Source organism: Coenobita brevimanus, chromosome 40 (genome assembly GCF_032717465.1).
Source record: "Coenobita brevimanus isolate Jiangsu-jjx chromosome 40, ASM3271746v2, whole genome shotgun sequence".
Lineage (NCBI taxonomy): Eukaryota > Metazoa > Arthropoda > Malacostraca > Decapoda > Coenobitidae > Coenobita > Coenobita brevimanus.
In genome coordinates this window covers 47,786,081-47,810,668 of record NC_136993.1, presented here as the reverse complement: position 1 = coordinate 47,810,668, position 24,588 = coordinate 47,786,081, and the positions used below count along the sequence as shown (strand labels likewise).

The following is a 24,588-nucleotide window of genomic DNA, read 5'->3' as shown; positions in this document are numbered from 1 at the left end:
AGGGCGATGTGGAGGCTATTTCTTTGTGGCCACCCTGTAGGGGATTAAGGAGTCTGGCAATAGATAGACAGATAGATAGATAATAATAACACCATATACCTCTGTTTGACAAAGATATTTCAAGTGCAACTGTATCATACCACAATTACAGTGTATGTGTTAAATCTATTCTATTGCCAGACGCCTCAATCCCGTTTGGGGTGGCCACAAACAAATCGCCTCCAAGTCGCCCTGTCCCCCGCCATTTCACTGCCCTGCTCCCAACTCACACCCCCCTCTCTCATATACCTCTCCACCCCATCCCTCCATCTCATCCTCGGCCTCCCCCTCCCTCTTCCCCCCTCCACCTCACTCACATACACTCTCTTCGTCAGTCTTTCACCCTCCATCCTCTTCACATGGCCAAACCACCTCAGTGTGTTCCTCATAACGCTTCCTATCACATCCACATCCACACCACAACGTTCCTTTATATCCTCATTCGTCAGCCTGTCTCTCCACGTGACTCCACAGGCTCCTCTTAAATAACTCATTTCCACTGCTCTCACTCTTGACTTGTGTCCTTCCAACAATGAAACCCACTTTTGCTATCAAAGACTAATTTCAGTATCTTTTAAACTCAGTATCTTCAGTGACAATTTCCTAATCAGTTTGGTAGACTTTTGATGATTTCGGGTCACTGACCTGAAATGTTTCAGATACTGCTTCCTCAGTGGGATCAGTATGCAATGGTGTGTAATGCCGTGGGGTAACATCTAACCTTACTAATACAAGAATACAATGGATAAGAATTACATTACCTGAATGTGTTAAGATGATGAAAACAGTTTGGAGGTTTTTAGACCAAAACTCCTACGTCCTCTGTCTGAAGAGGTTTATTACTTGTGTAATTATGGATAATACCGACACTTTTCACTAATATTCAAAGTTTGCTGGGAGTTTAAGATGGCACCGTTGAGTTTCAAAAGACCTGTCCACTACCTCGTTTCTTCAAAGAATGCATTGATATTCATAACTTTATTTATAGTCTACTATAGTCAGTATGCTTGAATCAGATTTGGTTCACTTGCCTCAAATCCTTCATATACGGCTTTGACAGTAGGGTCAGTGTGCGTTAAAAAGTAGTGGCGAGGAGCCCCCGTCATCATCCACGTTTCAATACCCCATTTCCAGCCTGGGATATTTAGCATGTCTTGAAATGTCTCCACCGGCTTATCCTTGTCCTGGACGGTGAGGTGAGCGATCAGGGCAGACTTGTACCCCGTTGATATGATGAGGCAGAACACCAGCCACCAGCCAACCAACATCTACAACATACTCAATTATAAATCAGTCACTATAACAAATTTGTGTACATACTACTTTGCAATTGTATTAAGCGTCAATTATAAAATATTGTAGACCACTAGTTCACCCGGTCAGTACGATGAAACAAGATTAACTTAAATATATTACCTCAAAACTCTTTTACATGAGGGAAAGCCTTTTGCAGTGAAGTACGAGTACATGGAAATAAGCTCCATTTAGTTCATCTACTGTAAAAGATCTCTAAATCATAATATATTATACTCGAAGTGTCAGGAATATCCAAGGGCAGCAGATGGGGATGAAATACTATGCTTTTTTTCAATATTTAAGTGATTACCTGTCCAGAGACATTAACAGATGGATCCTTAGGCGGTTCTTCCAAGAGGATGGCCCAGCCGTATAGGAATGTGATGATGAACTGTACAGTCTTACCTCCTGCCACCTGCACCCACAGCCTCTGCAGCATCCATAACACCACTGCCCACACCAGCAGACTCACCAGGATGCCCAACCACACCATGGCTGACAGTTTTGGAAATTTTCTTGCATATTAATAATGATGATAATAATAATAATGATGATAATAATAATAATAATAATAATAATGATAATAATATTAATATTGGTAATAATAATTTATATCAATATAATCAAGATTTCTTTCCTCAAGTGTTGGGTTTCAGGGCTGATGGAGCAACAGAAACGAAATACCAATAACATAAATATACACAATGGAAATCCTAAATTTCTGAACGAGCATAGTTGCAGGAGTGGGTATACATGGCAACACTAGAACAAACACTCCTTGCAAACGAAGAGACTCCAATAGCTATCCATATTTGAAGGTTAATATACACCATACCAGTAAAATGCGCGTGACGAGCGAGTGAGCACCATGTTTTTTATATAAAATTATAGGCGGAATCTCCAATATTTAATTGATAGAGCTGATGCCAAAGAAACACAGTGTTATAATTGAAAATCTATTTTACTGTGATTTTGTAATCTTTTAAAATGTGATTCGTTCACATTTAGAGCCGAGCAGTCCCTAGGAGAACTCGGGATTCCAAGAGGTTCCCACGCCTTTATGGGTGAGTTTTTAGGTGATAAAATTTATTGAATGAAAGTATCACATGCAGAAAGAATTTAAACTCTACTTCACAAAGGAGTAAAGCTATTAGCTTCTGCTTAGCGTGACGGTCGGGTTGGGCCAGGCCACTCATTTCCAGACTTAACTAAGAGTAAACGTCATTCGCTAATATCACTCACTCGTTTGTAATCAGTGTTAGAGTTTGATACAACACTTTTAAATACGTTGTATAAATTATTAACAATGTAATTTTGCAATTTCTTTTCAAATGTACTCAGCTAATGGCGCAAAATAACAAGAATTAAAATTACAGTACATGGTGACATCGAAAATTAGGCACGAAAGGAAAGATGCGAATTGATCATTAATGATGCTGACGATTAAGGTTGCCAGCTATTGTATTGGTGGAAAAAAATACTATCTTTGTGCAAAACGTTGGGTAAATTCTTTTTTCTCAATTAACACAATGTAGAGACACAATCGGGTCTAGAGTAATTAAGCACAAGAATTTCTTGCAATGGCATTTACATTATTCATTGTAGAAAAATATAATTCATGTTTTATCTCTCTACCCCTTATTTCGTTTTGCCTCTGAGCTTCTTCAAAATTCTTATCACTGCAGATTTTTTTTTAAATGCCTTAAATAAGGACTTTCTACAAAGGTGAGCATCACTACCTGGTGTTAAACAAGGTAAAAATCTCTTAGTAACCTCGTATACGTAGAGTTGGCTGATGTGCTTTCTTGACAAGCAGAAAGTCTCTCCACTCACCTGGTTTCATTTTAAAACATTGCTTAGAAGAGAAGGAGAAGAAAAGGAGGAATTCAGATTAGAATGCAGAAATAGGTTTTTGGTGTTGGAAACGTTGGAAGAGGGGGAGAGAAGTGTAGATGAGATGTGGGAGGATGTGAACAAAGTTTTGCATGAGACTGCTGAATGTACGATTGGAAGGAGACATAGATTCAGGAGAAAGAAATGGATATCAGAGGAAACGTGGGATATGATAAAAAAGAGAAGTGAGGCTAAATTGAGGAGTGAGATGCAATGCGTTCATGAACGAGAGATTGAATTAGCAAGAGCTGCGTACTGGAGTTTGAATTCAGAAGTAAGAAGGTTAGCTAGGAGAGATAAAAGAAGATGTGTGGATGAAAAGGTTGCAGAGACTGAAATCCTAATAAACAAAAATGATGGACAGAGTCAAAGAATAGCATATGAATCGATTAGAGAACTGAGTGGTAATGCAGGTAAACGCAAGGAAATACCAATTAGAGACAGGGAAGGAAATTTATTGACCAAAGATGGAGATATTAAAAATAGATGGAAAGAGCATTTTGAGACAGTTCTTAATAGACCAATACCACCAGAAGAGGATGTACCGTCTGCTCAGGAAGATTTAAATATAGAAACAGGAGAGTTGAGGCCTGCAGAAGTGGAGAAAGCAGTAAAACAGTTAAAGAATAATAAGGCACCAGGGGAGGATGGTTTATTTCCGGAAATGTTTAAAGTGGAGGGGGATAGATTAATAATGATCTTGACCAAGCTATTCAATAAGATATGGGTGACGGGGTTACTACCATCAGTTTGGAAGAATGGTGTAATTGTTAAAGTTCCGAAGAAAGGAGACCTGAGTGAGTGTGGTAATTGGAGGGGAATCTCTTTGTCACCGATAGCTTTGAAAGTTTTCAGTAGAGTGTTGTTAAATAGGTTGGAGCCGGTGGTTGAGGGTATTCTGAGGGATGAACAGGCTGGTTTTAGAAAGGGACGTGGTTGCAATGATCAGATCTTTATAGTTAGGCATTTGATGCAGCAAGTTAATGAAATGAGAGTACCGTTAAGTCTTTGTTTTGTTGATTTTGAAAAGGCTTTTGATAGTGTTTCGAGAGAGTCTATGGGGAAGATCATGAGACATTATGGAATACCAGAGGAGTTTGTGAGGGTCATTATGAACATGCATGAGGACACATTTTGTAAAGTGATGGTTGATGGTTGTCTGAGTGATTCGTTTGAAGTCAAGTCCGGAGTAATTCAAGGTGGTGTTCTATCGCCTTTACTATTTATATTGGTCATTGATTACATTATGAAACGTGTTGGAACAGAAACCGGTGCAGGTATACTTTGGGGAGAGAACAGGAAACTTTTGGATTTAGATTATGCAGATGATATAGTTTTGATTTGTGATGGGCCAGAAGAGATGCAGAGAGTGTTGGACTGTTTGGTGAGTGAAGGTCGCAAGGTGGGTTTGGTTATTAATTGTGGAAAAACTGAAATAATCAATATGAATATGGAAAATGCGCAGGAATGTGTAATTGGAGGTATGGTTGTAAAGCAAGTTGATAGGTTTAAATATTTAGGTACTTATTTAGCCAAGGATGGTTCTTTGAACTTTGAATTCGAGGAAAGGTTAAAGAAGGCTAATCAGGCAATGGGAATGCTTAAACATATTTGGAATAATAACAATTTCTCTGTGCATACAAAAATCAAACTTTATAAGGTAATGGTTAGGAGTATCTTAATTTATGGACACGAGTCTTGGTACAGCACAGTGACTATGGAAAATAAATTCTTGGTGTTTGAAAATAAAGCACTTAGAAGAATATTAGGAGTTAAGTGGTGGGAAAGCATACCAAATAGTAGAATTAGAGAAATAACGGGAGTGCAGCCGATCGATGAATATGTTAGATTCTCACGATGGAAGTGGCTAGGACATGTGTATAGGAGACAGGGAATAGTACGAGGTACACCAGGGTGGGTGGCACCTGGTAGGAGAGGTAGAGGAAGGCCAAAAGAGACGTGGGTGAGGACAATGAGACGGGAAGCTGGAGATGAGTGTTGGGGAGATCTTGAGGAGTTAGCACAAGATAGGATGTGGTGGTGTGAGTTCATCGAGGCCCTATGCATCCCCGAGGGTGCCACAGGAAATGATTGATTGATTGATTGTTTTGTCCCGTTTTCTGTCACTGCCTCTGATTCCCTTTTCCTTTTGCATCTGTCGCCCCTCCCACTCACCCTAACAGACACTCATTACACTTCCCTCGACCACACTCAGATCTCCACTGATGGTCATATAAATGTTCACATGCTGTTGACTATAAATGCTCATGTGCTGTGGAAGATGAGTTGGAACAAGTGTACGGTTATAAGGTCAGACAGGTAGCTGCACATGAAAACCAGCATGGTGAAACAATGACATTTTGACGAACCTATGAGTGACGGGCAAAGGACAGTGAGAGCTTTAGTGATTGTTACCTGTGAATGGTCTGACAAGGGCGAGGTGTTGTGGTAGAGGAGGTGGCTTCAATGACACCAAAGTCATGGGGTCGGATGGGTAAGTCCTCAGGTAATCGAAAACAGTCAGCCGCTCTCGTATAGGGGACACAACGGTGCAGAAATCTACCTCGTGTCTCTGGAGTCGGCCCATCATGCCATCAAACACCCCATTTTTCAGTTTACCCCACAAGCGGTCTATTTCCTCACGAACAACATAGCTAAAAGATTATACTGATTTAACACCATTTACCCAAGAAATGTCTCAGTTATTAATTTTTTAAAGTACGACAGAAATGAAGGGGTAGAAGAAACCTGAATATTATTTCCTCAATTTTGAATAAAACTTCGTGTCCACTTTGTTCTCGCTGTCTCCAAACTACCTTCCTTAGCTTAGAAGAGACTTTTCGAAGTAAAGGGAGGAATTAGAGATGGACCAGCATACTTTCACTACTGGTGTGAGGGAAATGGCATCACAACCTGTGGTAACAGCCTAAAAATTAAATAATTTTTAGACTGTTACCACAGGTTGTGATGCCATTTTCATCACTCCAGTAAGAAAGTGGTAATGGTCCCTATCTAATCCCTCCCTTGACTTCGAAAAGTCTCTTCTGAGCTAAGGAAAGTGATATGGAGATAGTGGGAACAGGGTGGAAATGAGTTTTTATTCAAAATGGAAAATGCTTCCGAGACAAAAATAGTCAATTTTACTAATTTGGGGTCACTGAGAACGAAAGTCATGCTTATAATGTCTGATCGGCTCTACTTTTTAAGATATTCTAATTACTCAGTATTTACGATCATTGACTTCAATAGCTAAGATACTTGAGTACTAATTGGACTTGGTTCTTATTTCAAACAAGAAATGATCCAAACACGGGCAAGGATTTGACTGAATGTATAAATAAAAGTTTTACTGAGTTTGGAGAGCTTTGGCTGTTTTGTCAAAATAATGCGTGATGCCACCTGAAATTGTTATTGTGTCATGAACTGCATCATATCATTCTGAGACGTCACTAATGATACAATCATTATTCAGGTTACATCACAAAATATTTTGTCCTATACAAACCATGCAGATCAAATGGTGTCGTTCAATTTTTTATATATATATGCATGGAAAAAGAAACGGAATGCCAGAAGTCCGAAAAATGTTCCCTACAAGAAAAAAATAAAAGTAAGATAACAGAGAGCCATATTCAAGGTCCATTAATTTCGAGATACCTTGACTGAAAGTCATGTGATAGATAGTAGCAAATATAGACATAGAACGATAGTTCCAGAGTTGAACTGTTGCATACATGAACGACCAGGAGTAATGGTTAACTCCTCCATTAGAGCTTGGACAGAAAAAGGATGACAGTTTACTGCTAGACGGGTGTTATGCACACGTCGTAGTGTTGGAGGGATGCAACCAGACGGTTCAGAGGAGTAGTGACCATTGAATCAGTGACTGAAAAGAGATAAAGATGCAACGGTACAACAAGGAGATGCAAGTTAAAGGGAGCCAATAAGAGGAGGAGAGCTAAAATAACGAAAAGCCTTCGACCCAACCTTGTTGTGAACTACTGTACGTGCGGACCCTCCTCACGCATGAGAGTTTTACAATGAAGGGATAAAGTAGGCAATGATTTGGCTTACCATACCTAATCTCTTGGAAGCAGATTTTACAAGAAAGATAATATGATCTCTCCAAGATAAATTCCAAATGAATGAAATCCAAAAATGATTAAAGACGATGAAAGATAGAGTTGGGCATTTTCAAATTTCGAGGATATTCCCGTAGCAGATTTTGACGAGTCGAAAGATACAAGAGCTGCGTTTCTGATGCATTAAAAATAACAAGATTAATTTTACCCCAATCAGATCCAAGCCAGACATTAAGGATACCATCTCTTCATCCCTTTTCTGTTGAAGTAACTGCAGAGATGGACGCTGTGGGAAGCGTTTAGAAAGGTGAAGTGTGGAGTCATCAGCATATGAGTGGATAACGTTAGATATTCAGCTTAGAAGGTCATTGATAAATATAAAGAAGAGAGTTGGTGATAGGACTGAGCCCTGAGGAACACTGCTATTGATAGCTCTAGAAGAACAGTGGCCATCTAGAACAGCAGCTATAGAACAACAAGAAAGGAAGCAACAGACGAAGGCTCAGACAGAAGGACAGAAACCATAAGAGGGCAGTTTGGGTATTAATGATTTATATCAGACTCAATCGAAAGCCATTGAGATCTCAAGTCCAATGGCAAAGCTTTCGCCAAAGTCCCAAAAGGAAGATGACCAGGAATCTGAAAGGAAAGTGAGATGATCACCAGTGGAGTGTCCCTGGCAGAACCCATTCTGGCAATCGTGAAGAAGATTATGATTGGAAACGTGCCTTAAAATAATTTTGTAATGGACAGATGCAACAACTTTAGAGATACAAGATGTTACAGCGTTGGACGATAGTTAGAGGGTAGGAAACGGTCACCCTTCTTCGGGAAAGGCTGAATGAGAGGAAACGTCCAGCAAGAAGGAAAGGTACAAGTTGATAGACAGAGGCGAAAGAGTTTACCCAGGAAGGGTGTAGCACAGAAGCACAGCTCTTGAGGACATTCGGAGGGACACCTTCAAACCCATATGCCTTGTTAGCATTGCGGCCATTTAAGACAGAAAACACATCGCTTGAAGATATTTTAATATCAGCCATGAGAAAGTCAGAGGAAGGGAAGCGATGGAGGAACGGCACCAGAATCATCTAAAGTGTAATTGGAATGGAAAGTCTGAGCTAAGAGCTGTGTTTTATCAGTAGAAGAAACAGCTGCAGAGTCATCAGAGCGAAAAAGAGGAGAGAAGGATGATGAAGTAAAGTTGTTAGAAAGGATATTGATAAGATGCCGGAAAGAGTAGGAAGAATTTGAGATAGAGATTTCAGAACATTTAATAAGAATGAAATTATTTTTGGCAGAGCAAAGGACAGACTTGGCACGATTTTGGACAGAAGTATAAAAGAGATGAAATTCAAGGAAAGATTGGCTATGGTAACTTTTGAAGGCTCTCTCCTTGTTGTAGACAGCAGTAGAACAAATGCGATTAAACCATTTTTTTTTTCAATAGACACAGGATAAGAGAGGAATGTATGCTTCCATGCCCAAGAGAATAACCCTCATAATGTGCAAGTCATACTGAGATGGATCACGGCCATAGAAGCGGTAATCATTTCAGGGAAAATCAAATAAGTACTGCCTGAGGGCCTCCCAATCAGCAGCTCTACAGTGCCAAAGCTGCCGCTCCTTGGTAGGGTCCATAGGAGTTACTGGAGTGATAGGACAGGTTAAGATGACGAGGTCATGGTTGGAGGGACCTAACAGAGAAAATATTTACAGCATAACAAGTTGGATTAGTTGTAAGGAAAAGGTCAGGTATGTTGGACCTCTCTCCAAGGCAGTCAGGGATTCATGTAGGATATTGAGCAAGCTGCTTTAGGTCATTAAACATAGAGAAGATGTAGACTTGTTCAGCAGGTGGACCAGTGAAAGAAGAAGGTCAAAGGTAGTTGTGAAAATTGCAATGACATAAAATTCAAGATTTCAGAGAAAGGAGAAATTGTCAGGATATGTTCCATCTTTGAAGTAAGACAGTAAAAGAAAATTTTATAGTCAATAGAATCACGAGATAAGTAAACAGCACACACACATTAGTCAGAGAATGACAGAATAGCTGAGGTCAGTAGGGAGAGAAATCAGAAGATTCAAGTTCAGGAACATGAAAGATATGTTGTTGCGTACATATGAACAACAGCCACTTTTTGGCTTTGAAGTGAGTATAGAGAACGAGTTGAACAGAGAGTGTTGCGATGGTTTGGTCATATGGAGGGAATGGATGAAGAGCAATTGGTGAAAAAGATAATGGGGTCGGATGTGAGAGATGTAAGGCTGAGAGGAAGACCACAAATAGGATGAATGGACAATGTGAAGAGAGCATTAAATGTGAGTGTTATGTTTGTAGAGAAAGGAAGAATGGCTCCGCGTGATAAGGATGACTCGAGAAAAATTGTGAATGGATAAATGGTGATGTGGCCCGAGAGGATATTGTCCCACATTTGGTCTGATCAGTTGATCAGGTCAGGTGCTGGTAAGGGGATGGGTCCATTATGATGTGGTGGAAACAAACCAGCTCTGCTGTTGGGCCCTGCAACGGATGTAGCTGATTGCACTGCGCAGTTGATCTTTGTGCAGTGGGGTGTGGTGAGAATCTGTCCCTTCTGCCCTTGGGACTAAGATATGAGTAAATGTGTGTGTGTGTGTGTGTGTGTGTGTGTGTGTGTGTGTGTGTGTGTGTGTGTGTGTGTGTGTGTGTGTGTGTGTGTGAGAAAATTGGGAGTGTATCGTCCTGTCTCTGCTAAAGGGGGTGCAAACAGCCTAGGTATATAGATAGAGATAGAGAAAGCAGGAGGATATAGAGAGGGGTTTGGTATCAGTCGCCTCAGACAGCTGGGTCTCAGTAAGGAAGAGGAGGTGAGGTTTAGAGGAAGAGAGGTGATGTTCAACAGATAAGAAATTAGAGGAAAGGCAGTGAATGTCAAAGAAAATGAAGAAGTGGGTCTGACAGTGATTCCAAGCAATTCTCTTGGCCGTCACTGGGAGAGGGGAGGATGGTGGGAGAATTTATGCCCCCCCCCCCTCCAGGGCAATAAAGGCTTGATGCTGAGATGCCATTTACTTAACATAAAAAAGAAGTGTGGTGTGTATTGTGCACGTAGTTTGGTGTCGACAGTTGGAGGAAATTCTATAAGAGATTATGCTGGTCTATTTTCTGTTACTGAAATAGTGAAAAAAAAAAAACAATAAAAGGAGATGGTCAGAAGATAGTTCCATGGGCTGATGAAATGGAAGATCTAGCTCTCCCTATCACTGGCCTTCCATCCATCTTCGGACTACTGCCTTGTTCGACTGGTGGTACAGTCGATGCCCTCTTTGTATATTACTGTTTAATTTGGCAAAGGGACATATTTCTGTTTAGCCAAAGTGAGCAGTGATGCCTCATACTTGATTTAACGAAGCTGGTAATTTCTGCTATATGTGTGGCGAAATGACATCTGAATCAAAAGTATAGTATTACTGCTGTGGTTAAGAAAAACTTCCACCTGTAATGTGGCTGTAAAACTGGAGATCAAGACAAGAGCCGGGCTCCAGCTACATGCTGCAACACTTGTGCAGCAAATCGTCGCCAGTGGTTTATTAAGAAAAGGAAATCTATGCCGTTTGCTGAACCAATGATTTGTCGAGAACCAACACAACATTAAAGCAACTGCTACTTCAGAATGGTGGCCCCTATTCGGGAACGGTCTGTCAGAGCAGATAAAGTGGACTGTAAAAGATCAAAAATTCTGGCAGCTATTCGCTTAGTATCCCACGGGGATTGGTGCCTGTTGCTGAAGCACCAGAATCCTTCCTATTTAAATCAGACGAGGAGGAAGGGAATCTCAAAACATCTACCTCTGCACCATCAACGTCACTTGACTCAGATTTTGACCCACCCTCTTCCACGAATCACACCTCATTACAGAAGTTGAGCTGAATGATCTTGTGAGGGATCTGGAAATGCACAAGAGCAAGACAGAGTTGTTGGGCTACAAACTACAGCAATGGAAATTCCTGTCAGATGGTGTTAGGATTTCCATGTTCCTAAACGTCAAAAGAATTTTGTCCAATATTTCTTCATGGAGGATGATCTTGTAGCCTGCAACAGCATCGATGGTCTGATGCGCAACAGTCAACATCGTCCATAATCCAGCTGAGTGGTGACTCATCGTTGTTTCATCAAAGACGAGTCCTAATGCTGTTTTGCTGCACAACGGTAATGTTTTGCCATCCATTCTAGGTGGTCATGCAGTTCATGTAAAGAAGAGTTATGACAACATGAAAAACACTTTTGAGGTGCATAAACGACGACCGATATCAGTGGCAGCTTTGTGGTGACCTGAAGGTTATTGCCATTTTACTTGGTCTGCAGAATGGATATACAGAGTATTACTGTCATCTCTGTGAAGAAGATAGTCGTGCATGACGGTCTCGCTACACTAAGAGAGACTGGTTGCTCATTCGATAGTCAGTGGAGCCAGAGAGGAAAAACGTTCAGAATTCACCACTTGTGAAAGACAAATTCAAAGAAGCCTTTAAGTATGCCTGTGTGAAATTCCCAGGGTTAAGTCAAACAAAATTAAATAAATGTGTTTTTGTTGGTCTTCAGATTCCTTAACCTCTTCGAAATGATGCATTTGAGAGCGCAATGTGTGGCAAAGGATGCTTGACAAGTCTTCGAGCTAGTAACAACAACATTTCTTGGCAACAACAAGGCAGACAACTACAGGGAGTTGGTGGAAAACCTGCTTACGACATACAATAAGCTTGCCTGCAACAAGTCACTCAAGACTTATTTATTTGCACTCTCATTTAAATATATTTCCACAAAACTGCGGAGCAGTGTGCGACGAGCATGGCGAGCGATTTCACCAGGACAGAGCAGCAATGGAGAAACTGTATCAGGGCAAATGGGGCCCACCAACCCTTGCGGGCTATTGTCAGGGATGCTCCATTTCATGAACACTTGAAAGAAGCCCATATGCACAGTTCAGAAGCTGAATAATGGCTGAACTATGTACTGACACAATAAGAGTATTATATACGTGGTATGTCATATATTCATGTAGCATCACAAACAGATGGGAATACATTGGTTTGAAATTTTTGAGTAACATTGTACTGTCGGCGTTATGTACATAAATGTAATATATAAAACTTATTTTCGAAACACTAGCAAATCAGCTGCTCTTTTTATCATATCTGATTTCAGTGCATTGAAAATCCATAAGAAACAGCAAATTTTATCTCCAAAGCAGACAACTTTTAAAAACTTTTAGACCAGTCAAAATTGGTATCTGCAGATGCCGAAGGGGTTATTGTTTCTGCAATGGTGAAAACTAACAGGACTGAGCCAAATGTGTAAAATCAAATATACTGCAGCGGGTTAGAAGTGTTTTCCGCATTGCTTGTGTGTTTCTCTTTGTCATTACATAATTATCTTTCATAATTCGAGACATACAATAATCGTGGACAAAGTTCAGTCCTCTCCAGTTACAGTCAAGATCCTGGTAATGTTTATTTTCGGGAATTCTTTCCAGTTAACAGTCAAGATCCTGGTATTGTTTATTTTCGGGAATTCTTTCCAGTTAACAGTCAAGATCCTGGTACTGTTTATTTTCGGGAATATATTACGAGTATATAACATATGGCAAAAGGGCTCCGTTTTATTTTTTTAAGACAATTCATCCGTATCACACTAGCTAAGAAGAAGAAATAAGTGGTAGTTCGCTTGGGTCAATTCCCTCTCTTCATACGCCACTCTAAGCACCGTAATATTAAAACCAGGTACTCAAAGGTGTAGGTCAACTCATAAATTATTTTCCGGCATTAAAACTAATCACACACTGGGATATCATTGGATTGCACTCCAGTTTGCATAGTAGCATTAAAGTCTAAGTAGAAACGTCAGACGTAATTCTTCTGTTACTGGTCACTGTTCCTCTGAACTTACTGCTTGCATCCCTCCACCTCCACGACGGGCGCGTAGCACACGTCTAGCAACAAACTCTCATCCCTTTTCTGTCCAACTCTCTAATGCAAGAGTTAACCGTTACTCCCAGTCCTTCAGTTTATGCGACAGGCCAGCTCTGGAATTTTCTTCTTCTATCTGTTTTTCCTACTTCATAAATTATGATCTCCAGTTTTTCAAACGCAGTTATGATCTCCAGTTTTTCAAACGCAGTGTGTCCAGGCATCTTGCAATGAATGGATCTTCAATTTGGCTCTCTGTTGTACTGTTTTTGTTGTTTTTTCTTTTTCTTGGAAGGAATGGTTTGCGTGCTCTTAGCCTTTGGTTCCTACTTTGTCGCATGAAAAAAAAAAATTGTTTTACAGATATGTTAAAAGGTGAATCTAGGGAGGAGTAAAGTTATGGTCCTCGGGAGACGTAAGTCAGTGAATGTACCATGAGGTTGGATGAGGAGGAAATGGAATATGTGAGTGCGTTTAAGTACTTGGGAAGTGTGATGAGTAAGGATGGAAGTTTGGAGGGTGAAGTGCTTGAAAGGGTACAACAAAGAAGAAAGGTTGCTTGTTCGTTGAAAACAGTGATAAGAAACAGGGAAGTCATGGAAGTGAAAAAGTTACTACATGACAGTATTGTGATACCAACTCTAACGTATTGAAGTGAAGCTTGGACCTTGTTGGAGGGACAGACGTCAAGAGTGAGAGCAGTGGAAATGAGTTATTTGGAAGGAGCATGTGGGGTCACAAGGAGAGACACAGTGACAAATGAGGATGTGAAGGAGCGTTGTGGTGTGAATGTGGATGTGATAAGAAGCATAAGGAAAAACACATTGAGGTGGCTTGGCCATGTGGAGAGGATGGAGAGACAGAGAGACGAGGAGAGTATGTGAGTGAGGCGGAGGCGGGGGGAGAGGGAGGAGGAGACCAAAGATGAGATGGAGGGATGGAGTGGAGAGGTATAAGAGAGAGGGGTGTGTGGGCTGGGAGCAGAGCAGTGAAATGGCGGGGGATTGGGCGACATGGAGGCGATTTGTTTTTGGCATCCCCTTGCGGGATAGAGGCGTCTGGCAAAAGGTGTAGGTAAATTAAAATGTTTGCCTGCTTTCCTGTTCCTAGGCAGAGTAAAGACGGGAAACATAATTCCCAAGACAGCATTTACCTAGCACCGGTTTTCTCCCTGATGCCTCGAAGACACAGCAGTAACGTAAACTTGCCTGGAAATATGAATATCCTCAAGCTCTTGATTGTTTGACACATGATCTGCTTGACTGGCACGTGATCAACAGGAAAGAATGAGAAGTCAGTGCATAACTTCTTTTAACACTGGGAACGAATATTCGTTTTTAACATTTCTATCTAGCTTCTATATGAGGAAGACTGAAACACATAATTCAGTAGAAAAGAAGGGGGTTTAACTGTGGAATAGCTACCTACATTAGTCAAGAGTAGAGGAATTTTAATAAGGAACTGTAGTAAAAAGCAATGGACAGGTAGTGCAGATGTTGATGTAACATCTGGATAATTAACGAAGAACTGTGCCTTCTCTATCTGAGCTCTTTTATCCTTTATGAAACTCCAGGGCAGAAAGGTGCCAATAGGAACAGACAGTGTATAAGTAAGTAAACAGTTTAAAGAAAAGAACTTCAGTACAATACAATCGCCATTTAACAATGCAGGTGCGGTAAGAGACAGAATAGTAACTACCACAGAGAAAGGACAGGTAGACAACCAGCACGGTCAACATTCTTGCCGAGTACACAAAAGAGTTAGTTACGTGAAATTCAACTTTTTTGAGAATTCCTTGATGAGTCTGGCATCCATGGAGTCCTTGAGGGTGGCAGTGCTGTATGGTTCATCAGTGTTCGGGGTGTAGTCCGCGTAGGGGAAGTAGCCAGCAGTAACTATCTTCATCCCGTGACCGTTCATATTAGGGAACTGATCTGTGGAAAAAAATATATATATATTACCCCACCAGGTATGGCAGTAGCAAATAGGATAATGATGATGATTCTGATGATGAGAAATGGCGTACTTTTTACATGAGTGGGAAATAGTGATGATGCACTACCTTTCCCGGAACTGTAGTTGTAAATGTTTATGATGATGATGATGATGGTGATGATGAGAGATGGCGTATCCTTTATATCAGTGGGAAATGGTGATGTACTATGTAGCCCAGAATTGTAGTTGTAATAGTTGTGATGATGATGATGGTGATAAGAGATGGCGTACCTTTATATCAATGGGAAGTGGTGATGATGTACTACGTTGCCCAGAATTGTAGGTGTAATAGTTATGGTGATGATGATGATAAATGATACACTGTTGACCCTGTTTAGCAGTGGGAAATATAATGATAATGATGATAATGCTGGAAATGATGAGAGGTTACGAAGTTGGTAATCAGTGTCTTAAAACTGGTAATGATGATAAGTTATGAATTGTTAAATTTGTCCCATAATATGTATTTTGTGTTGAAGTTATCTCACTTTGAGATATAGTACACCATGATTTTAACCTCTTTTCATCATACTTTTAAAGCATGGGTAATATTTGGAGATAATCTAACTTGTCTCTCATTCATATACATGCGTTAATTTTAACACTCCTGTATAGTTTTTAATTCCTTCACTGTTTCACACACCTTCCCTCACTCATTCTGTTTCTTATTCTCATATTGTCTCGTATATGTGTGAAAACATAAACTTACATTCGAACAAAGGGATGTCATTCCGAAGAAATGTGCTTTTCCTCAGTGAAGTTAAATTTCTTCCGAACAGAACCTGAATGTCCGCTTGTCCAGTGTTGCAGTACATACAGCGGCGGTACACCATCAACTGTTGCAGCTCTCTTGGCTCACTCACACCTGAAAATGAAAAGATACTGGTATATTTTGAGTATAATATATAGTTAGTGGCTGCTACAGTTAAATAGTGTATTTTTCGCTCATGGAAATTGAAGGGATAATGAGAAAGAAAGGATAATCATGAACAAAACTTCGCCGACATAAGTGTCCGCATTGTATCCTGCCCTCCATACTTCTCATTTTCCCAAAAGACACACACTGTGCATCCTTCTCATGCTTTAGTTGTGTGCTTCAAAGAGTATTACATTCACATAGAAATAACTCATGGAATACATCTCGTACCACAGCTGGTATAAAATTGCCACTGGACATCTGCCCATGGGGGTGAATGTGGATGTACTCCCTATGACAACAGTACCGTGGCCAGACGGTACAGGGAGTAAGGGGATTTAATCTGTAGATAACCAGAGACAACAATGAATGTTGGCCTATGACCAACGGTGAGGTGGCTGATGTAACAACGAGAGGTATTTAAAGAAGGTTATGACAAAAGTAAGATAAGATGTGACAACTTCTTCACAACCAAGTATACATACTATTACATAATCCTAATAACAATAGAATTTTCTGGTCACCTCATAGTTTTTTCAGTAACTTTAGCACGTCATCACACGTTCTCCACTAAAATCTTCAGATAGAAACACTATAAATGACCTATGTAGAAAACTGAATATCCTTGCCAGCACATTTGCCAAAAATCCAACCTTAACCTGCTAAGTGCCGGAGCCATACCTGTACGGTCTGCAGTAACAACCGGCGTAAACACATGAATATTCAAATTTGCCAGGAGATGACTGGCATGGACACAGACGCACCTTCCCCACATGTGTACCCATGCTATGAGTCACCCAGGCCGCTCCCATGAAGCGCGGGAGGCCCGCTCCTCAGTCCTTCTTTGTTACTGCTTGTTTGAACATCATGTCACACCACGGCCATTCACAGCCTGAGATTGATGCCCTTTTGTTCATCCCTCATGATGGTGAATGTGATTCACTCATCGATGACGATGTGACTGATAAGATTACATTCAACCAGTCATTGAAACAAGCAGTGATGAAGAAATACAATCACCAAGAAAGGCTAGGTATATGGTGTATAGGCTAGCCACGTCCCAACCTTGTGTGCCACGAGACAAACCACCGCCATCAGCACCACACTGAACTCGCCCTTTGGATGAATCATCTAGTGATGAAAAGGGAGTGGAAAGCACCTCCAAGCTGCCTAGATGGGTGGGCTTACCTAGGAAAACAAAAAGGAGTGAGGAAGGCTCCAAAGGTTGAAGTACAGGATGAGTACTACTTTATTCTACTCATCTGGCTCAGGTGGCGCTCCAGCCTGGTCACCACGCCGCACACCCTCACCCCAGCGAAGCACCTCCACCACCCTGCCACCACGTGCTGTCTCACCTCTGCCTCCCCGCCCTTTCTCCCCACAACCTCAAACGGTGGGGAAAGTAGGAAAGGGGAAAGGCAGGGGGAAGAAAAGCAAAGGTCATGGAAGCAGTTTGGCTGGAAGGCTTTCTCTCTAACCTACTCCCCAACTTCCTCCCTAGCTTCCTCCTCATCAACTTCCTCCCCAACTTCTTCCCCATCCTGACAATGGTGATGGTGCCCCAAGTGGTGATGAAGGAGGCATGGAAGGAGGCGACGACGTGAATTGGGAGTGGGATGATGGGAGTGATTTTTTCCCCCATCATTCATCCCTTCACTACCGGTAATAGGGCTGGCTGTACTGTCCCTGACCTTACTCCAGCCTCAAGGAGGATTGGTTTTTTCAAGAGTTTGTTATCACGAGAATTACCTGCAGTCTTGAAAATAGTTCTCTTGACCAATGCATATGCCTCCTTCTGCCGTGCGGGAGCAACACAAACACCCCACAGCAGCCTCTTCGATGCCAACGTGTCTTTGGATGAGATAAGCCTGTTCCTGGCCCTGGTTCTCCAGACGGGGCTAATCAAGAAGAACAGACTGCTGTCCTATTGGACTGTTGACCCCATGACAGGTTCCAGTATATACTGAGCTGCCTACATTTCTTTGGTGCTCTCGACCCTGTAAACCTTAACAACTTGGATGAGATGAGAAGGATTCGGTTGGTTTTCGATCACCTGAAGGAGAGGTTCTCTACCTCTTTCTACTGACACCGAGACCTGGTCATAGGAGAGAGTCTCGTGTTGTGGAGAGGAAATATTTCCTTCAGGCAGTACATCACCAGCAAGAGGCACCATTTTGGCTTCCAAATCTTCGTTATGTGTGACTGCAAGACTGGATATGTGCAGGACATAGTCCTGTACACCAGTTCATAAAAGGACTCTTGCACTTTCAGGGGCCGTGGTGGAGACGATGATGGAGAAGTATCTTCATCGTGGGCACATACTGTACCTGGATAACTGGTACAAAAGCCCCCTTCTCGCTTGGTTCCTGCACCTGCAGGAGATGGGAGTGTGCGGTACTGTCAAGAAGTACAGACGGCATATGGTGCATGTAGGCTGGAAGCTGGTGAAGAAGGACATGGTGTTTTATAAGGCCAGTAATATCCTTGCCATACCCTGGCACCACAACCGAGAAGTCAACCTTTTCTCTACAGTGCACCGCCCTCTGATGCACCTAACAGGTCAACTGACTATCAGAGCGAGAGTCAGGTGCCAGTGCGAAAGCCTGAAGCCATCCTAGAACACAACATCAATATGAGGCTAGTTGACCAGTCACACGCCACGATATCCAGTGTTGACTGTGCTAGGTCCATAATGAAATGGTACGAGAAGTTCTTCTTTCATCTTCTTGATATCACGGTCCTGAATCCCCACATCCTCCACGCCAATACAACGGGAACCAGCGAAACCTTTGAGGCATTCATTAGAGAAATGTGAAGGGAACTCATCGGCACCCATGGGCATGATCGTGTGACTTCTTGTCAACTCCACGGCAGTTACATCCTCCTGCGACTCACCAGCCGTCACTTCCCCAGCATGGTCCCTGCCACAGAGATGCACAGGAATGTGCAGTGGCACTGTCATGTGTGTCGACAAAGCACTGTCAGGCCCCGTACACAGCAGTGGGTCTATGCATCGTTCCCTGCTTTGAGGAATACCACACCCAACTCCATTAATAACTGAACAGAAGAGGAGTGCGAAAAATGATGCAAGTGAAATGTATTTATTTGTAAATATGTAATGATAATTATCTCAAAGTAAGTAATATAACAAGAAACAAGTGTTTGTGATATTATAATAGTAACTGAAGTAAAATAAATTACATATGTGTGTGTGTGTGTGTGTGTGTGTGTGTGTGTGTGTGTGTGTGTGTGTGTGCACAAGAAAATGACACTGTGTGAGAATTTTGCCATGTGAGAAAAGAGAACGGTAGTGTGTTGAGAGTGCGAGGAAAAACACCAAACCTGTGTAGAATTATAAGTTATGTGGAAAACAAATATGTACAGTATAATATGTGTGGGCACAGACTTTCTACCTCAGAAACGTAGAATAGGAACTATTACAAACATTTTATGGGCAATCCATCTCACTCACTCGCTTGTCATAATGAGCCAACATACATAACTATGCCTGGGGACACTTCCTATATCATTTGTATACCCAACAAGAGTGTCTTTGGCTCGAATACCATAGTTACCGATGAGGAAAATGCAGATCTTCTGCCTCTTCTCACTCTGTGCCAGTAGTGGACGGTGAAATCTACAGGTGTTACTCCAAAGTTTTCAGCTGCCTGCTCAGGAAGAATCGACCTCAAAATCGACCTAAATGGCTTCTGTGAGTACTTTTGCATTCGTTCTCCATGTTTTCTAATCATTCCTAACCTATTTTGGAAAAAAGAAAAAGGTCAAAAACTGTCCGGCACCACGGCTCCATTAGGGTCCAAAGTCTGCCGGCACACGGTGGGTTAAAGCAAGTCAATCAGAATGTCCCTGTATTAGAACTTGACTCTCCCGAAATCGCTACACTTAAGATACAGACTAGATACGTAAAAGTAATCCATCCTGGACAATCTACCAACCAACAAAGCTACCAGGTCCAGATGGCATTCCAACAATCATTTTGAAAAAATAAAAAAAGTGTTCCCTAGAACTTGCTCCTGTTCTGCTGTAGTTAAATTATTCAGACTATTCAGTGGTACTTTTTCATTCCCAAATTCTTGGAACGAAACCAATATCCGCCCACTTCCAAAGAAAAGAAGTTTATCTGACCCCTCTGATTACAGACCACTAGCTATCATATATTCTCTTGGTAAAGTATTTGAGATTGCAGTTAATAAATGCATTGTTACATATCCTGAATCCAACAACTTAATTAGTGGCAGATAGTATGCTTTTCACCATGAAAAGTCCATTGTTGGCATACTCAGTCTCTTGTGACATTCCATTCATTAGTCAGTTGACCATCACTGGAGAAACTCATTCAGTAGCCCTTGATATTTTAAAGCTTTTGACTGAGTGTGACAATTCCCTGCTACTTAAACTCCCTTGCTATGGCCTATCACCTTTGTTTCACTTATTTCATCACCTCTCTACTGCAGACAAACGAGTAAGAGTAAATGGTGTTTGTTTTCAGTTTCCACTCAGTTATTGCTGGCATGCCACAAGGATCAGTTCTGACTCAAACCCTATTCCTAAATCATATTAATGATCACGTATCAATCACCACTAATCCCATTCACAAAAATTTAATATCACGTTCAACTCAGTACAGCAATCTCCATAAATCAAGACTTATCTAAAATCACTGAATAGGGACAAATAACATTGTCTCATTTAATGCTAGGAAAGCGAAATATATACAGTTCACTATTTAACAGATAATGCCTGATTCCCATATTATCTTCAGTGCTACTAATAATCATATCTCTAACACTGACGAAATTCTCAGTGTCTCACTTAACAATACCCACAGCTGGACCTCTGACAACCTTACACTCACTCCTGGAAATGATAGTGAGGGGTCAGATAACGTATCATGTTGAAAAAATCCAATTGGTCATTGGTCGTCTACTAACATAGTGTTGACGACTGATTTGGTATCCTAAGTGGCAAATAGAGGATGCAACTAGTTGGCAGTGAAGGTGTTGGCCACTGGGTCAAGGTAGGTGCAAAACCCGGGAGGAATGCTGTATTCTCGGTGGAACCATTGGTAATACCGTGGTAGTACCAGTGTGACTCGCAAACCAGTATGTTGATGAAATGTTAAAACTTGGAATTATTGAGCCATCAGTCTCCCCGTGGAATGCCCCATTATTCTTCGTGCCCAAACGAAAGGGAGAAATGCGTGCCGTAGAAGATTACCGCAAACTAAACAATCACACAATCCCGGACAGACTTCCCATGTCATTGCTAAGCGACATCCTACAGATTATTGGACCAGAAAATAATGTATTTTCCACGGCTGATTTGGACAATGGATACTATCAAATACGAGTACATCAGGAGTCACGTAAATATACTGCCTTTTCCACTAATACAGGACATTATCAGTACAGGAGAATGCCCATGGGACTGAAGACTGCCCTGGGCACATTCCAATGTCTTATGAATTGCGTACTGTCCGGAATTTTAGGACAAGGAATATTTATTTATCTTGATATTATCATCGCAACGAAAGATATCACAGAACATCTCCAGAAATTAGACCTACTCTTACAAAAGTTTGGTGATGCTGGTTTAAAAATGATGCTTTCTAAATGCAAATTTTGCTTTAAGGAAATAAAATTCTTAGGCCATAGATTAAGTGCTAAAGGTATTCACACCACCGATGACAAAATACAGGCAGTGAGAGACTTCCCTGAACCCACTACGGCCGATGAAGTTAGACAATTTATAGGTCTAGCAGGGTACTATAGGTCATTCATACAACAATTCTCTCATATAGCCTTTCCTCCATTATAACTACTCAAAAAAACATGCTATATTCCAATGGGGAGAAGAACAAAAGCAAGCATTTAACAAATTAAAAAATAAACTTACAAATGCACCATGTTTAGCATATCCGGATTTCACAAAACCCTTTGTTATTTGTACAGATGCATCAGTTAAAGGATTAGGGGCTGTATTGATGCAAGAAGATAAAAGAGGACAGAATCAACCAATTGTATTTACCAGCAGACAAATAAAAGGTGCAGAGAAAAATTATTGCACTACAGACTTAGAGGCACTTGCAGTGGTTTTTTGCATTACAAAAGATTCGAGATTTGGTATATGGTTACGAAATAATTTATTCACCGACCATAAACCGCTAGTGGGTATGTTTCAAGAAAAACTCCTCTCTGGGAGGAGAGCAAGATGGAAATATACAATCGAAAACTACAATGTCCATATTCATTATATACAAGACAAAATGAATCTAGTAGCCGATGCATTATCTAGGAACCCAAAGACAATTCATGTCACAGCATTAGATCTCAAAAGACACATCACAAACCACGAAGAAATCGCAAAAGCACAAAGACTTGATCCAACATGGTCTAACGTTATATACATGTTAGAAAGTGGAGATGACATACAATTGCCCAAACTACATGTACCACTAGAACAATTCACAATAATTAATAATGCTTTATACAGGATCAACCCAGGTAACCAAAATGCTGAAGAAATAATAAACAATTGGTAGTACCTAATGACATGATACCCCAAGTATTACGAACGATACACGACAGCCCACATTCAGGATATCCTGGAAAGGATAGGACATTAAAACAAGCCCAGTTGTTATATTACAGGCCATCATTGCAAAAAGATATAAACAATCATATACACAGATGCGAATCCTGTGCAAAACACAAAGGATACCCAATCACACCTGCACTGATGGGTAATTACCCTGTACCACATCAACCATGGGACGTTGTCGCAGTTGATTTACTCAAGATGCCATTATCATACAATAATAACCAATACCTATTCGTAGCAACGGATCATTTTTCCTGTTATGCAATTTTAGCCCCAATTAAAGATAAAACAGCAGACACAGTAGCAAAGGCAATAATAGATGATGTAATATGTCACTTTATTACCCCAAAGGTGCTAATAAGTGATAATGGAGGAGAATTTAATTCTGGTATCTTACAAGAAATATGTAAACAATTGGCTAAACTATCAAAAAGGTTAACGTTTTAGCCTATCACCCAGCATCCAATAGGTTTGTAGAGAGACAAAACAAAAAAGTATTAGATGTACTACGACACATTCTCAAAGAATACTATGCAAGCTGGGATGATTGGATTCCCAGAATAGGAGCCTCAATTGATGGATCTATAAATAAATCTATAGGTGACACACCACATTTCATTATATATGGGACAGATAAAAAACTACCATATGAGATTCTAGAAGCCCAGAATATACCCATATACCACTACGATGATTTAACTCTGTTTATGTGAATTCCAGGACATACGTAAAAAAGTTATAAAACAACGATGTCCAAGGAAGAAATGAGGGAGGCATTTAATAAAAAAGGCAAGAGACTCGCCTATCAGCTTAGGAGACATTGTCTATATCATACGAGAGACAATAAATTATCCCCAAAATTTGAGGGCCCATATAGATTAATTAACATAAAAGTAAACAAAGTTTTAATTAGGTCACTGTGAAGTGGCGAAGAGAAACAAGTTCATATTAAACATTTGAAACGAATTTCAAGGGAACTATCCAATAATTATACAGCCTCGGATACCACCGAACAACCAAACATAACTCATGAAACCAATCAAGAAAACAACAATAATTACAAAAATAAATTAAGGTCATATAGCAAACAATGAAACATAGATGCAACCGTTCCAAAAAAATCTGCAGCACATCATTTACATGATTGAAATACCGATTTAAACTCCTTCTATGAATGATATAACATGCAGGTTATTGCTTTCTGTTAGTCAACCGTAACACACATCATCACTGACATCGACCACAGCATGACCATATTAGAAAACGAATAGACTTCTTTTTGTTGGTAGGAAACGATGAAGGGACTTATGCTATGGATTTTCCTTTACATAGCAAGATGATATGCTCATTTAGACCTACAGTAGAGTTCGTTACAGGACACTTATGCAAGGAATGTCGAATGCTGGTAATGGCAAGATCACAATTGACTTCCTTCCAGTTCATGAGCTACGTCAGATAATTAGACAAGGCATACGTAAACATAAATTGAAGCCTTTGTTCCGAAGTAGGGATCTCATGCAATATTATCCATATTTAGAAGCAACACTAACACCAACATCAGTAGTAGTTCAAGTACCATTCATAACTGACGACCTGTTCACAGTATACGAAATAAACCTCTTCCCTTCTAAGAATAATAACACTTTGGTTATCATCAACATCAACACTGACATCGAACTCATCATGGTCTTCAAGAGACGGAACACTGTCACTTTCGCCAGGGAATCAACGATTGGACGAAAGTGCCGTACATTCTTACATCCTCTTCACTTTTGTCCTGTGTAGATTTTCACATTTCAG

General features: G+C 40.7%; 1 protein-coding gene across 1 annotated transcript; it reads right to left on the bottom strand.

The window, feature by feature from the left end:
- Positions 1-1,037: 1,037 nt before the first annotated feature.
- Positions 1,038-16,942, bottom strand: LOC145397084 (glutamate receptor-like). The gene is made up of 6 exons (XM_080270290.1): positions 16,849-16,942; positions 15,961-16,116; positions 15,025-15,190; positions 5,644-5,882; positions 1,646-1,830; positions 1,038-1,307 (listed from the first exon to the last, which is right to left on the bottom strand). Exons 1-6 carry the CDS (start codon positions 16,940-16,942, stop codon positions 1,038-1,040), a joined length of 1,110 nt encoding a protein of 369 aa, XP_080126416.1.
- Positions 16,943-24,588: the final 7,646 nt, after the last annotated feature.